This window comes from Eptatretus burgeri, chromosome 9 (genome assembly GCF_056783735.1).
Source record: "Eptatretus burgeri isolate ZD-2024b chromosome 9, Ebu_testis_v1, whole genome shotgun sequence".
Classification (NCBI taxonomy): Eukaryota; Metazoa; Chordata; class Myxini; order Myxiniformes; family Myxinidae; genus Eptatretus; species Eptatretus burgeri.
The window spans coordinates 70,896,651-70,913,292 of record NC_140969.1 but is presented as its reverse complement, the minus strand read 5'-3'; the positions used below and the strand labels follow the sequence as shown (position 1 = coordinate 70,913,292).

Below are 16,642 nucleotides of genomic sequence, written 5' to 3'. Positions count from 1 at the left end.
AATGGGCCCATCGTTTTTGTCAAAGACGTGAGAACTGTATTTCGAGAAAAGGAGCTTTGTCTAACGTTATATTTCCAAAATCTCAATTGTGGATTTCAACTACAACAGATAAGGTTCTTATTGATAACTGATTGCTTTTGAGGTCAAAGGTCAAGGTCGATGAAATCGTCAATTTTTAACCGATTCCCTTGATATCGATGTATATACCACACTGCACGCTATATAAAACCAAAAAAACACGGGTTTACAGTGACCCCTGGTCGAGGTGAGGTCTTGGTCGACCCAAATGAGTATGTGTATAAATAACACTGTTTGAACGTGAGTTGGACAGTGAGTACATCAATCAATTATTTATAATTGGATCTTGACTGTGTCTATTAATTACGGTCCACTGGAACATACCTTTTAGATGTGTGGACCTTGAGAGCCCTTACACCTTTTTGACCCCTTAGAGTTCGACCTTTAGACCATTTTTCAACCTTTCATACCATTTGGACCTTTTAAGACCCTTTATTCCCTTATTTAAACATTTACACCTTTTAAACCTTAGACCTTGAAGACCCTTTAACAGCCCTCACATCCTCGAAAACGTAAGACCGTAAATAACCCAAAGATCCTTTTAGATCCCGAAGACCACAAAATCCCCCAAGGCCCTTTATAACCTTAAGACCCTTCAAGACCTCGAAGATCTTTTAAGACACTTTGTAGCCGTCTCGGCCAATCCAGCGACCTGGAGATTTTTCATTCAGGACGCTTCGAACGACTAAGGCCCAATGAGGGGTAGCACCATCCCTCTGAAAAAGGACATGAGGTTGCAGGTCTTCAATCTGGGGGAAGGCGAATCCTTCCAACATGTTCATGTATAAATTTTGAGGTCATTGTATCCTCTGCAAAAGGAAAACGGACCCACCAAGCAGTCACGGAGAAGACCACACCACGCATTGACCTTTGGACCGTGGCGTAAGTGTACAATGACCACGTGTGGGGTTTGAGAGGCCCAGATCCTCACATTGTGCCAGTTGACCTTCCCCAATACATGAAAGCAAGCCTTGTCTGTGAACATGACCTTTTTCAGGAAATCTTCAGCATCCTCTATGTGACTGAGCATTTCCAAGGCAAACACCTTGCGTTTGGGTCCGCCATTTGGTTTGAGTTCCTGCAGAATCTGCACCGTATAGGCACAAAGCTTCAGTGTTTGATACAAAATCCTGTGCACGCTGGCGGTTGGTAGTTCCAGTTGTTTTTTTGTATACATTGTCGAGGCTCATATGAGAGCTAACACACAATGCACAGCAAGGGAGGGCATGAGACAAGAGGGGCGGGAGAGGGAAGAACAAAACAGTGGGGAACAGAGACATTCGGAGATCTGTGGAAGGGAGAGGGATGGGGTGGGGAACACGGGGGTATACAAGATGGACATCACAGGCACTTTCAGGAAGGAAAGCAGGAAATTTGAAGGATGTGGGTTTGGGGTGGATTAACGGGGGTAGAAAAGATCGAGGATTTGGATGGGGAATGATAAGAGGTGGTGGTGAACAGGTGTTTTCAAGGCTTGGAGGAAAGAATGGGATTGAACAGAGTGAGGGAGTTTATTCCAAAGGTGAGTTTATTCTGAAGACCAGTTCTCTGGATGTGCGTCGGATTGATTTTCTGGGACTTTGTTGAAATGATTCACGTACTCGTTCAACGTCTACTGCACTTGTGCTTGGTTGCCCGGGTACTTTTATGTTTCTGAGAACTTCCAGTCTCCTTCAACCTCTGATACAACTCTCTGATACCAGTCCACGATGGCAGATACCTTCCATGCCTTGTACGGAAATTATGCTGAAATTGCGTGTCGGATCTCGTCTCGATGAACCATTCGACGCATTGAGTTTTCTCCTGTGAAGTCACCATTTACTTTTACATTAAAACACCAGACTTGAAAAGAAAGACAACTTTATGGGTTTATGTATCATATAAAAACAAAAGTTTATGTATCATATCATTGTATAATTTGTGGAACTAAATATATTAACAACCACAGTTGTCCAGTTCTTTTTTGGAACCCCCTGTGTATTGTTTTTGGCCCTTTCTCTCGATGGTGAACAATCATTTTAAAGATTAAAAAAATTCTCGTATCCGGATCCAGATTCGGATGTTCAGCAAAATTGAACCAATTCGGCCTTGTCATACACCCAACCTGTCCACCAAGTTTCATCCGAATCTGTCCATAACTTTTGAAGATAACATGTTATATATTGTTTTTCTAAAACCCACTCCGTGGGAGTACCTCCTGTGCAGCTTCCCTTCGCAGGGCAGCTCAACGGATGACGGGATTGGGGCAAAGCCTTCGGGACCCCCAATCTTTGATGACAGGAGGGAAACTACGGGGTAACATTCCCGGGTCAGATTGCGGGAGAGTGTGTCGGAGTGATGCTGAGGTGTCGTCCACCAGACGACGGTCTATTTGGGTTAACTTCGGGTGGGTGCTTGGAATGTCGTATCCGAAGAGAGGACGATCACCTGTTTCTGTTATCATCTGAGTTCAAGCATTTGGACATCGGTATTGGAGCTCTCTCTCTGAGGTTCGGAGACTGGATTGCGGCGAGATCATGGTGGGTGGTTACACCTACTATTGGTCTTTTTGCTCTGATTGTTACCATGCCCAAGGAGTTGCTGTAGCTGTGTCCAATAAGCTGACTCCAATGATAATTGAGGTAACACCGGTCAACGAGCGTATTATGAGACTAACGATTTGTCACTCCTTGGGTGTCATTTCCGTGGTCTCTGTTTATGCTCCAACTGAGGCGAGTGATCTCTCCGTGAAGAACGCATTCTACGCCACACTCGAGTCTGTGGTTGATCAGTGCCCCAGACGAGATACACTTCTAGTCTTGGGGGGATTTCAATGCATCGACTGGAACTGACATGAGTGGTAAGGAGACATGTGCTGGTCCCCATGGGTCTGGAACTGTGAACCAGAATAGCACTAAGTTTCTTGACTTTGCAAGAAGTCATGGACTTAGGGTGGCTGGTTCATGGTTTCAGCACCCACAAGCTCATTGCTGGACTTGGTATTTCAACGCTGGCAGTGTGGCAAAGGTGATTGACCATGTGCTCGTTGATGGTCACTGGAGGATGATTCAGAACTGCAGGGTCTACCGGAGTGCTCACTTCCTCAATACTGACCAGCGTCTTGTTGTATCAATTCTTATGTTCCACCTTAAATCCTGGAGAATGGTACCATCCCAGCCTCGGCTGGATGTTGGCAAGCTCAAGGATGAGAGTTTGCTGAGAAGTTTGCGAACAGGCTGAGTGGAGATTTGGGGATCTCCACTTTGAGGGATCCTGAAGAGTTGTGGAGTGCCTTCAAGACCACCATCCTTGATGTTGCTGGTAGATGTCATGGAACTCACCGGAGGGCGAAGAAGAATTTTGTCTCTCAATGGACACTGGATACCAATGCACAGACTGAATCGCAGGGCCAGACTGAATGGCAGAGTGGAGCTGTTCAAGGAGCTGAGGCGTAAAACTGTACGTGCACTAAGGGTGGACAAGCAGACCGATGTGCAAGGAATCTGTGAGGGGGTAGAGCATCACCTGTGGTCAAGTGATTCTCATCCTGCTTACAGGGGAATTCGTGCATTGCATTCGTCCAAGCCCATCCCCTGGTGTACTGCAGTTAGAGTAGAGGGTGGTGGACTCTTGAGAGAGGAGATCGAAGTGAAGGCCCGCTGGGCCGGTTACTTTGTGCGGCTGCAGCAGGATGATCCACCAGCTGTCCAGTTGGATGTCAGTGGTGTTACTATCCCTATTGCTGACCCTCCAATCAACTGTGGTCCACCTTCGTTTGTGGAAACACAAGCTGCGGTGAACCGGTTGAAATGGGTAAAGCTCCTGGTATCTGTGGTATCCATGCTGAACTTCTCAAGGATGGTGGAAATGCTGCACTTGTGTCATTGCATGCAGTTCTGTGCTCTGCCTGGAACACAGGCATCATCTCAACTGACTGGAAGAGGGGCCTTGTTGTCCCTCTCTGGAAAGGGAAGGGTGATCACTAGGACGGCAACAACTAGCGAGCGGTGAAGCTGCTCTCAGTGCCGGGCAAGGTCTTTGCTCACATAATTCTTGATGGGGTTCGCCACCATCTGCTTGAACACCAGCGTCCAGAGCAGTCAGGCTTTACACCAAAGAGGTCAACAATAGACCCTATCCTTGCTCTTCAGGTCCTCACCGAACACAGACAAGAGTTTTGGCAGGTACTGCTTGCAGCCTGTGTTGATCTCTGTAAAGCATTTGATTTAGTGAATCGGGATGCCCTCTGGAGGATTCTTGGTCTTCGTGGTGTGCCACCAGAACTGATTTATCTGATGTCTGAACTCTACTCTTGCACTGAGAGAGCTGTGAGATGTGGTAGTACCATCTCTGACTTATTTCCAGTTGTTACTGGAGTTCGTCAGGGGTGTGTACTGGCCCCTACACTTTTCAGCACTTGTATGGACTGGATTCTGGGGAGCATGTCGGAGAGATCAAGCTGTGGTGCATTGTTTGGGAATGTCAAGATCTCGGACCTTGATTTCGCAGATGATGCAGTCATCTTTGCGGAGACTCTCGGTATACTTTTGGGCGCTCTCGGGGTGCTGAAGGAGGAGTCGGAGCTGCTGGGATTACGAGTTTCCGTGGTCAAACCTAAGTCATTTCAATGACATCTTGGATGCTGATATCTTGTCTGTACCTGTTTGTGGTGAGGATGTTGAGGTTACATAAAGATTCACTTACCTTGGCAATGATATCTGCTGGCTGTGAGCCAGAGGTCAACAGATGTATGGGTCGGGCCGAGGGAGTCAGGGATTCACTGGATCATGGGGTATGGTGCTGCCGGTACCTGTGCGGGAGGACGAAATTCTGAGTCTTCAGGTCCTTGGTGCTTCCAGTCTTGCTCTATGGATGTGTCTTGGACTCTGACCAGGGATCTGAGATGGAGACTTAATTTCTTTGATACCAGGTCTCTTCGGAGAATCCTTGGCTTTCGCTGGTTGGACTTTGCGTCCAACAAGCAATTGCTGAGAGACTCAAATGAGATTTGTTACCTGCATAGTCCGTGAGCATCAGCTGCGGCTGTATGGACATGTGGCTGGTTTTCCTGATGCTGATCCTACTCACCAGATTCTCTCAGCGAGGGAGCCTCGTGAGTGGAGGAGGCCTATGGGCCGACCATGTGCCTCGCGGTTGCAGCAGGTTGATCAGCATCTCAAGAAGATGGGGATGAACCAGGCATCTGGATGGGGGATGGCTAGACGAAGACCCCTTCGAGTTCTGGCGGAAAGTGGACGCAGCGACACACTGCTTTGGTGCATGCTCCCATACCTGGCCTGGCCTGATTGTTTTTGACCTCTCACTCAATGGTGAAGAATCACTTAAAAATTAGAAACTGTTGAATCCGGATCTTCATCAAAATCAAATCAATACATCCTTGTCATCCACCCAAGTTCCAACCTGTCCACCAAGTTTCATCTGAATCCGTCCATAAATTTTTGATATATCATATAATATATTGTTTTTGGCCCCATCCATCTCTCAATGGTGTGGAGTCACTTCAAAAAATTAAAAAATTATTGTATCCGGATCCGGAATCGGATCTTCACCAAAATCGAATCAATTTGTCTTCATCATACACCCAAATTCCAACCTGTCCACCAGGTTTCGTCCGACTCCATCCATAACTTTGAGATGGACCCATCCAGGATTGTGCCGAATAGCCCAGGAGACTGCTTCGGCAGTACCGACGCTCTGTCCAGAGTATGGTCCCAATGGATTTGGTTGGATGGATTGTTTTTGGCCTCAATCACTCAATGGTGAAGAATCACTCAATGGTGAAGAATCACTCAAAAACAAATTAAATTCTCGTATCCGGGTCTGGATCCGCATCATCACCAAAAATCTAATGATTTTGTCCTTCTCACACACTCAGCCTGTCCACTACATTTTGTCTGAATCCGTCCACAACATTTTTGAGATATCCTGTTCAGAGACAAACAGAGAGCCAGACAAACAGACAGGGGTAAAACCATAAGGTGGTGGAGGTGATCTGTGGAGGTGTGCAGTGACTTGGGTTCTTGAGAGTTTCACCAAAAGAGGACAGTTTGCATCTCGGAGAAACTTGAGGGAGGGGGGCACGGATGGAGTAGAGTGTTGGGAGTGTGATTACAAGATTACAAGGAGGTGGGTCATCAAGGAGTCGAAAGTTCTGTCAACCTTGTTAGAAACAGAAGCTGATCCAACTATTTTTTGTATACATAGTAGAGGCTCATATAAGAGCTGGTATAGTGAATGGATCAAGAAGTAACTGACAAAAACAGGACGCAACACACGCATGCATGGGGTGGGCAAAACGGATACAGAAGGAAACTCCAAGGAGAGACAACTGGAAAATTGGAAGGACGTTGGATTTGGGTGGGGTTAACGAGGGTAGAAAAGATCATGGATTCGGATTTGGGATGATCTGAGATGGTGGGAACAGCTGTTGTGAAGACCTGGAGGGAATAATGAGTTTGAAGAGAATGGGGATCATGAAAGTTGATTCCATAGGTGGGGGAAAAAAATAGAGAAACAAATGAGTGGTGAGCAGTGATCCTGGATTTCAGTAGTTTCACCATAAAGGGTTTGATGGTGCACTGTGTGAGCCCTGCAGAAACCTGGGGGGAGGACAAAGCAGGGAAAGAGAATAGAAGCAGCATGTCCAAGGTGGAGCGATCTGGTCTGAATCCAAATAGGTGATCTGAGATAAGGTTGGAGAAAAGGAATGATTTCATACCAACTACAATGATGGATTGTTGATGATTGGAAGTAAGAAGATTGATGTGTAGTTGAGGGGATTCGTTTTGCACATTTTTTTTAATGTAGTGCAGTGATGTTGGTGGATTTCCAAGCAGATGGATGATAACCTAGTGCAAATGACAAGGTTAAAAGGGCAGAGAGAGGACGTGCCAGAGCAGCAGAGCAGGTTTTTAGGGCACGTGAGCTGATGCAGTCTGGTCCAGTCGCGGAGTCAGAGTCGAGGGTTGAAAGAACCTTCTCGGTACCTATTTCTCAGGTGCAAAAGACACAGAGTCCAGGAGCAGTTGGGTACGAAAGGCAAGGATTGTGCATGATGGGTTGGGGACGCAAGTTTTGGAAGCAAAGTTTGAATATCCTTAATCCCTGGCAAATCGCACCCTCTCACTCCACCTGAAAGGACCATCTGGTGGATCCTCCCATATATTTGCTTGACAAACCTCTTGAAAAAGTCGAGTCCCTCAAACTTTTTGGCCTCAGCATGAGCCACCATCATTCTTGGGCAAACCACATATCAGAGGCCAAACCACATGGGCTACAAAGACAGCTGCGCATCCTCCGTCGTGCAGTTTTTCCTTGGCAAATCTGACCTTCTGATAACATACTGTTACGAATCTGGAAGCCATTTGCACACAGACAGATAGCAGCCCCCGCAGCTCAGTTATTTCGATAAGTATGTGTTTATAGTCAGGGTCCCATCCTTCTGTCTCATGGGAATTTCGTGTGCGCGCTACGAGTTACGTTTATAGTCAGGTTTTTTAAAATATCTCTAAATCTTCATCCTTCGTTTTCGCACCATCGCCATCCATCGCCCACGTGCGGCGTGTCACGTACAGGGGTGAGGTTCCCTCCGCCCACCGTGAGCTCGTCCAATCAACGGCGGCCACGAGTCGCCTGACAACGCCTCGTCCATCCGGAGGCGAATACCCCAGAGCGTTTCCCTCGACCCGCGGGGGAGGGGAAGGATAAGACGACGTGGTGAGCCATTGTCGAAGAGAGGTTCGCCCCGTCGTAAAGAAAGAGGAGAAGGAGAAAATCCTTGTCTTGCATGCTGGTGTTCTCGTCTACCCGCGGGTGCTCGTCTGGTCCGTTCCCGTGCTGGCTGGCGTCCGTTGCATCGTCCCTGGTCCCTGGTGCTGCGTTGTTGGCGGCGGGTTCGAGTCCCGCCACCGGACAAGCTCGACCAGACCGCACGAGGCGGACAGGTGCAAAAATAGGCCCCTGACCTCAGCTCGCCTTCCCTCCGAGCTGAAAGGCCGAAATAAAGACCCGACGGGGTCCAGTTTTTTGGGTGTGTGTGTGTGTGTGTGTGTGTGTGTGTGTGTGTGCGTGCGTGTGCGTGCATGCGTGCGTGCGTCTGTGCGTGTGTGTATGTGTGTGTGTGTGTGTGTGTGTGTGTGTGTGTGTGTGTGTGTGTGCGTGTGTGCGAGTGTGTGTGAGTGTGTGAGAGTGTGAGTGTGTGTGTGTGCGTGCGTCTGTGCGTGTGTGTATGTGTGTGTGTGTGTGTGTGTGTGTGTGTGTGTGTGTGCGTGTGTGTGTGTGTGCGCGTGTGTATGTGCGTGTGTGTGTGCGTGTGTGTGCGTGCGTGTGTGTGTACGTGTGTGTGTGTGTGTGTGTGTGTATGTGTGTGTGTGTGTGTGTGTGTGTGTGTGTGTGTGTGTGCGTGCGTGCGTCTGTGCGTGTGTGTATGTGTGTGTGCATGTGTGTGTGTGCGTGTGTGTGTGTGCGTGTGTGCGTGCGCGCGTGTGTGTGCGCGTGTGTGTGCGTGTGTGTGTGTGCGTGTGTGTGTGTGTGTGTGCGCGTGTGTATGTGCGTGTGTGTGTGCGTGTGTGTGCGTGCGTGTGTGTGTACGTGTGTGCGTGTGTGGCACCGTCCTGTAAGTAGAAACTGTCTCAGTGCCCTGTGTTCATTGTACATTACATTTTCATATTCGGATAACTCTGCTCTTTGTGTGCTCCCTCCCCATTGTTGGTTATAAATAAACCCCCGTGTTAAATGTTCCAGTTCGTTGTTTGTGTTTTCTTTCATTGACCCAGCACGGTGCGTGTTGAAAAATAGCAAGGCCGTTGGTGCCGTAAGTTGTCATTGGGACCGGCGCGGCTCTGGTAACTCCGCTCGGTTGCGCCGGATCCGAGTCGGTACCTGCGACTCGGTTCGGACAGTCGGCCGAGGGTGTCATTTCTCCGGTAATTTGACGACGTGGGTACTTGGGTATATTGAAATTTGCCAATTAACCCTACCCCACGCCGTCGAAATATTGGCGACCACGGTCCACAAAGGGACCGGTGACCTTTCGGACTTGTCCGAGAGTCACGACCTAAATTCCGGGTGTTCGGTGGGAGACGACGACTCCACCGCTCCACCTAGTGGTCGTTTATCGCCACCGAACCCCGACCCACAACAATACAACTCAAGGTAGTAATGCTCAGCTTGATGGAGTGCTGCTCTTCCCCTGTGCACGACTTGCGCCCCTGTACAGCGGTGCAGCGGAGTCCAAAGCCCTCAAAACAATTGGAAACCCCCCTCCCCCCCCCATTGACGAAGTCAGGTCGGAAAACAGACAGACGAGCCCGGTCTTTGGTTCCCTGAACGCATCAATCATAACGAACGACACCTCATCCGACCTCTTCCAATCCGCTTTCCTCTGTCGTGCTGCCCTGCGGAGAGAGATCTCCCCGCTCCCGCATTGTGACGCACTCGTCCATTCATCAGCCGACGGACGTAAACACCGTTGCATCACGTGTCGTTTACACGACATGAATCACGGGTGTCCGTGAGAACGGTTTGCTAATTACGAGCAAAGCACGTATTTATTTAATATGTGACGTTGATACGTGCGGTACACCGAGTGCCCACCGCCATGCGGTACACCGAGTACCCACCCCCGTGTGGTACACCGAGTACCCACCCCCGTGCGGTACACCGAGTACCCACCGCCATGCGGTACACCGAGTACCCACCGCCATGCGGTACACCGAGTACCCACCCCCGTGTGGTACACCGAGTACCCACCCCCGTGCGGTACACCGAGTACCCACCGCCATGCGGTACACCGAGTACCCACCCCCGTGCGGTACACCGAGTACCCACCGCCATGCGGTACACCGAGTACCCACCCCCGTGCGGTACACCGAGTACCCACCGCCATGCGGTACACCGAGTACCCACCGCCATGCGGTACACCGAGTACCCACCCCCGTGTGGTACACCGAGTACCCACCCCCGTGCGGTACACCGAGTACCCACCGCCATGCGGTACACCGAGTACCCACCCCCGTGCGGTACACCGAGTACCCACCGCCATGCGGTACACCGAGTACCCACCCCCGTGCGCTACACCGAGTACCCACCCCCGTGCGGTACACCGAGTACCCACCCCCGTGCGGTACACCGAGTACCCACCCCCACTGCAGGCCATTGGTATGCACAGCAAGGGAAGCAGCATGGAGGTGGGAACTGGGACGAGCCGTGTTACCGAGTACTCGTACGTGCCAAAGTGTAAGGATGGAGTGAGGGTGTTACGAAGGAACGAGGGGCGGACCGGGGGTTCCGTGACGTCATATGGAGCCACTCGCAGCTCCCTGTGTGTTCCGCGCCGCGATGGAAGTCCCACGCTAAGCGGGAGCTGTGTCGACTCCCTGTGGGAGGTCGGGGTGGAGGAGGTGTACGGGTCTCGGCGTCCTGTCGTGCTCCTCCTGTCGCACGCTCCGGGGGGTGGGGGTGGGGGGGTCTCCACGCACGTCCTCCACGCGGGGAAGCGGCAGGTGGGGTAACTGAGGACGCGAGAGACGAGGAATGAAACGCGATGGTGGAAAAGAGGCGAAGAGAATGTGATGAGCGCTGGGAGGATTCGCGGAGGCACGGAGCGAAGCACGGCGGGGCGGTGCAAGGCTGCGAGACGACCCGCGGAACGTCCCGGAATGCCGAGGAAGAAGCAGATCAATCCAAAGCCACTGAGCCGTGAGTTTCCGCTCCCGGAGGATCCGAAGCGGGAAAAAAAAAAGCGCGGGCACGGGGGAATACCTCGACGGTGAGGGGGAGGGGCCGAGGGAGGAAAGATGATGATGATGATGATGATGATGATGATGATGTGCTGATAGAGGCTCGGGGGAGTCGGAGGGTTGCCCATTCGATAAACATGACGTCAGTGGGGATTAATGTGTTTGCGCTCGAGAGTTGACAAGATGTGCCATGACGTCATCGGTGGCCGTCCCGCCTCGCACGACTTGCGCTCATTAACCCGAACACGCCTCTGGCTCTGGGCAGGTGATGACGCAGCGCACCGAGGGGGTGGGGGCCGTGCGACTCTAACACACGTCAAGCCGCCTTTACGCAGGTGTTCGCATCGAGGTATTTCACATTCCCATCGAATACAAGATTCACTTTAAGATTCGTTGCGTCGCGCAGGGACGTGAGAATGACGTCACGGTGCCCTTGTGTCCCTAAGCTCGTGACTCGTGTGCGTCCATGAGATTCCCCCTCGTCGCGCACTCTTCTCTCGCATCGCACCTTGACCATTGATTAGCTCGATGCTCGATCCTTCCTTCAGATGCCGCTGCAAAGTGCTCGTGCCGTACGTACAACGAGCCCTTTATTCCGTCCTTTGCGTGATTTGGCACCTCCGAGCAGCACGGCTCGTGCCCCGTATGTACGGAGCCGTTTCATCGTCGTGATGTCACACCTGGAACAATGTCCTTACTCTTGCTCGTCCAAAAATTCCATGAAGCCTCGTAAAAAGTCTTGGAAGGAGACTGGAGAGTAGCACATATTATAACGGTCGGTGGTGAAAGCTTCTTGCTTAGTGACAGGGGGTGAGGGAGGAGAAGGATGCTTTTATAAATAACGATGCGATTGTTATATCTTTAGAAATCAGAGTTCTCTTCGCAAAAAAATTTAATAAATAAAAAAGCGAGCTGCTAAAGATAGAAATTCCTGGAAAATGGCGGATTTTCACTCGAACGTATACTTCGCCCTCTCAATCTGTGTCTGAGAAAACAAATTGTACAAAAATCGTCATCGTCATCATCATCATCATTATCATCCTCTTTAACGTCTAAAATAATGGTGACAATCATAATCGCGGTAATAGGTAAAACCACCTTAATAGTTATCATAAACCGCAATCTTTACAATAACCATCATCATGATTATGAATATAATAATCATCAAACTGATCATTCATCATCATCTATCATGACCGTCATCACCACCTCCATTTTAATGTATTTCTATCATCACCAACATTACCTCCACCTCCGTGATCATATATCACTGGCATCGCCATTATCATCATCAATTATTACTGTCCTCACATTCATAATTGCCGTCTCCACCATCTTCATCACCATCAGGATCATTATTTCCATCTCCATTATTACAATCACATCATCGTTTGTCACTGTCATCAAACATTATCATCACAGTTTCCATCATAATCATTTCATCATTTTATTTTCATCATCAGCATCGCTTGATCATTTATCACGATCATCGCAATCATCGTCACCCCCTCCTTCATTACCATGGCAACATCATTTATTACTGTCATCAAACATCATCATCACAATCTTCATCATCATCATCATCATCATCATCATCATCATCATCATCTCCATCATCATCACCATCCATTATTGTCACCCCTCTGTCATTACATTGACAACATAATTTATCACTGTCATCAACAACATCGTCACAATCTCCACTACTACCATCGCCTACTCTCTCACAATCCTTATATCCCATCAACATTATCATCGACATCTCCATCATCATCACCATCCATCATTGTCACCATCTCCAACATTTTATCATCATGATCATTATCATTTTATCGTCATCATGACCATTACATCTTCACTTATCACTGTCATCCCCAACATCATCACACTCTCCATCACCATAATTTTATCTTCATCATCACTATATCGTCCATCTTTGTCTCCAACCAACTCCATTGCCATGTCGATCATCATCTTCCTCATCATTATTTTATAATCACTACCATCATGTCCACGTCCAACTACCTCGTATTTTTTTTATCATCATCACCATAAATGCCATCTAGTTCATCTTACTTTTATAAGCACCATCATTATCGCCTTCTCCATCGATATGAATCACTATCATCATTATCATCATTTATCACCTTCTCACCCAGGTGTACGCACCTGAAGATTGTGATTATTTTTTCCCATCAGCATCATCGTTTTTAGAATCACCACCATCATTTCCATCTCCATCACCATTTATCACTACCACTACCATCATCACCACCATCTTCGCCACCACCATCATTATTTATCACTATCCACCATCATTATTACCTTCATCATCTTTTTTGTATCAAAGCTAATGGAAAAGTGAGAACACAGAACAGATCAGCATGCAACAGAACAAAAGGAACAGCAGACAGAGAGGGGGGGAACACCTACAGCAGGGCTGAGGGACAAAACAGACAGAGATGGACAAACGTGGGATGCGGGTAACGATGAAGGGTCGGGGAGGATGCAGGAGGTGGACAGGATGGATAAATGAGCAAACTCTTAGGAAGCAAAAGCTGGAAATTTGGGAGGGGTGAGAGGGGACGGGGCATGGGTTAATGGGGGTAGAAAACATCATAGTTTTGGATGGGGATGATCTGAGATGGTTGTGAACAGCTCTCTCGAAGACCTGGAAGGAAGAATGAGATTGAAGAGAATGTGAAAGTTGGTCTCACAGATAGTGATCCTGGATTTTGGGAGTTTCAATAGAAGGGGGTTCATGGTGGACTGTGTGTGCTCAACAGAAACTTGAGGGGGGGAGGGGGATGACAAAGCCCAGAGGAGAGCAGAGGGAGTAAGACCAGAAAGGAGGTTATGGAGATGTCATCACCATCACTGCCACCTGCATCATCATTTATCAGTATCATCACCACAATGATCCCCATCTCCCTCACCATCTTTTTATATTAATCAACATCATCATTGCCATATATATATATATATATATATATATATATATATATATATATATATATATATATATATATATATATATATATATATATTTCCATAATTTTATCTTCATCAACATCATCACATCATCATGTATCTAGAATGATGATCATCATTACCACTTCCATCACTATTATTGCTATTACACCATCATTGTCACTATCATTATCAGCATCATTTATCACTATAAGCCCGGTCCCCCAGAAAATGATGCAGCCAAGCAGCCACAGGATGCATATATATATATATATATATATATATATAAATTTTTTTTTATCAACATCACCACCACAGTCTCCATCATCATAATTTTATGTTAATTATCACCTTCACATCATCATTTATCAATATCATCACTATTATTATTGCCTTTTATTATTTTGTCAATCCACCCCCCCCCCCCATAATGGACATCAACATCATTATCATTTTATTATCACAACAATCATCACCATCATCATTGCCATCTCCATCATCATTGAACACAATCATCACCATCATCATCACCATCTCCTTCATAATTTATCACAACCATCATCACTCACATCATGATTCAATTATCACTGTCATCACCACTACCATCACCTTGCCTATCATCATTTATCTTCATCAGCATCATCATCGCCATCTCCCACATCATCATTTTATCTTCAACATTATTTTACATAATTTATTACTATTATCACCACTTTCATCACTTTCTCCATCATTCATCATTTTATCTTCAATAACATCACCACCGTCTCTACACCATTATTTAATCTTCATGAATATCATCATCACTGGCTCCATCATCATTTCTCACTATCATGACATCATCATCACCAACTCCTTTATCATTCTTGACTCTCATCAATTTTGATTTATCACTTTCATCACTACAAGCATTGCCTCGCCTACATCACCATCATTCTGTCTTCATCATCATTGCAATCTAAATCATCACTGCTAACCATCACCATTGTCATCTCCATCATTTTATCTTCAGCATCACCATAATACCATCTCCATTACCTGCATTTTATCTTCACTATCATTATCATTGTCTATATCACAATCATTTTATCTTAATCATCACCATAATATGATTTATCACCTATCAACATCATCATAATTTAGCACTATCTCCATTCTCCAGCCTCACCATCTCGATCACCATCATCTTATTTATATCATCATCTTCATCATTATTTTATAATCACCATTATCATTTCGTCGACAACATGATTATTTTAATCACCATCATAATTTACATTGTTATACTCATTATATATTCAGCATCATAATTGCTATCATCATCATCGTCATCATTTTATTATCGCCATCCTCATTTGCATCTCCATTGTTATCGTTTCATCTCCATCAACGTTATCATCGCCAACACTATTTTGTCCTCATCAACATTATTGCCATCTCTATTTTTCTTCATCTTATCTTCATCACAATTATCATCGTCATTTTCACAGAAATAATATCACAGATGAAGAACAACGTTTTTTTGGACATGTCTATATTGGGAGTTTGAAAGCACAACTCAGTGCTATAAAAGCACAACCAATCAAGCACAACCAACAACATCACAAGCAACCAAGCACAACCAACAAAATCACAAGCAACCAAGCACAACCAACAAAATCACAAGCAACCAAGCACAACCAACAAAATCACAAGCAACCAAGCACAACCAACAAAATCACAAGCAACCAAGCACAACCAACAAAATCACAACCAATTAAGCACAACCAACAAAATCACAAGCAACCAAGCACGACCAACAAAATCACAACAAACCAAGCACAACCAACAGAATTACAGGCAACAAAATCACAACCAACCAAACATAACCAACAAAATCACAACCAACCAAGCACAACCAACAAAATCACAAGCAACAAAATCACAACCAATCAAACGTAACCAAGAAAATCATAACCAACCAAGCACAAACAACAAAATCACAATGAAGCAAGTGCAACCAACAAAATCATAGCAAACCAGGCACAACCAACCAAACAAACAAACAAGCACAACCAACAAAATCACAACCAACCAAGCACAACCAACAAAATCACAAGCAACAAAATCACAACCAATCAAACGTAACCAACAAAATCAGAACCAACCAAGCACAACTAAACAAGCACAACCAACAAAATCACAGCAAACCAAGCACAACCAACCAAACAAACAAACAAGAACAACCAACAATATCACAACCAATGAAGCACAACCAACAAAATCACAACCAACCAAGCACAACCAAACAAGCACAACCAACAAAATCACAATGACGCAAGCGCAACCAACAAAATCACAGCAAACCAGGCACAACCAACCAAACAAACAAACAAGCACAACCAACAAAATCACAGCCAACCAAGCACAACCAACAAAATGACAACCAACCAAGTACAACCAACCGATGAATACCAACAAAATCACAACTAACCAAACGCAACTAGCAAATTTCAACCAACCAAGCACAACCAAACAAGCACAAGCAAAAAAAAAATCACAACCAACCAAACATAACCAACAAAATCACAACCAAACAAGCACAACCAACAAAATCACAACCAACCAAGCACAACCAAACAAGCACAACCACCAAAATCACAATGAACCAAGTGCAACCAACAAAATCACAGCAAACCAGGTACAACCAAACAAACAAACAAGTACAACCAACAAAATCACATCCAACAAAATCACAACCAACGAAGCGCAACCAACAAAATCACAACAAACCAGGCACAACCAACCAAACAAACAAACAAGCACAACCAACAAAATCACAGCAAACCAGGCACAACCAACCAAACAAACAAACA

The 16,642-nt window shown here is 46.5% G+C and overlaps 1 protein-coding gene across 3 annotated transcripts in view; it reads left to right on the top strand.

Annotated features, from left to right (window-relative positions):
• The first annotated feature begins 7,588 nt into the window (after positions 1-7,588).
• The window catches only part of LOC147020318 (zinc finger protein 40-like), a 104,047-nt gene continuing 94,993 nt past the window's right edge, over positions 7,589-16,642 (top strand). For 2 of the 3 annotated variants that reach the window (XM_085895616.1, XM_085895614.1), the window contains exon 1: positions 10,388-10,776. In XM_085895616.1, coding sequence (XP_085751742.1) covers positions 10,650-10,776 — 127 coding nt within the window. In that variant the 5' untranslated portion in view covers positions 10,388-10,649. Of the gene's footprint in view, positions 8,022-10,387; positions 10,777-16,642 lie in introns of those variants that run through there. The other variant, XM_085895615.1, reaches the window with a different exon arrangement.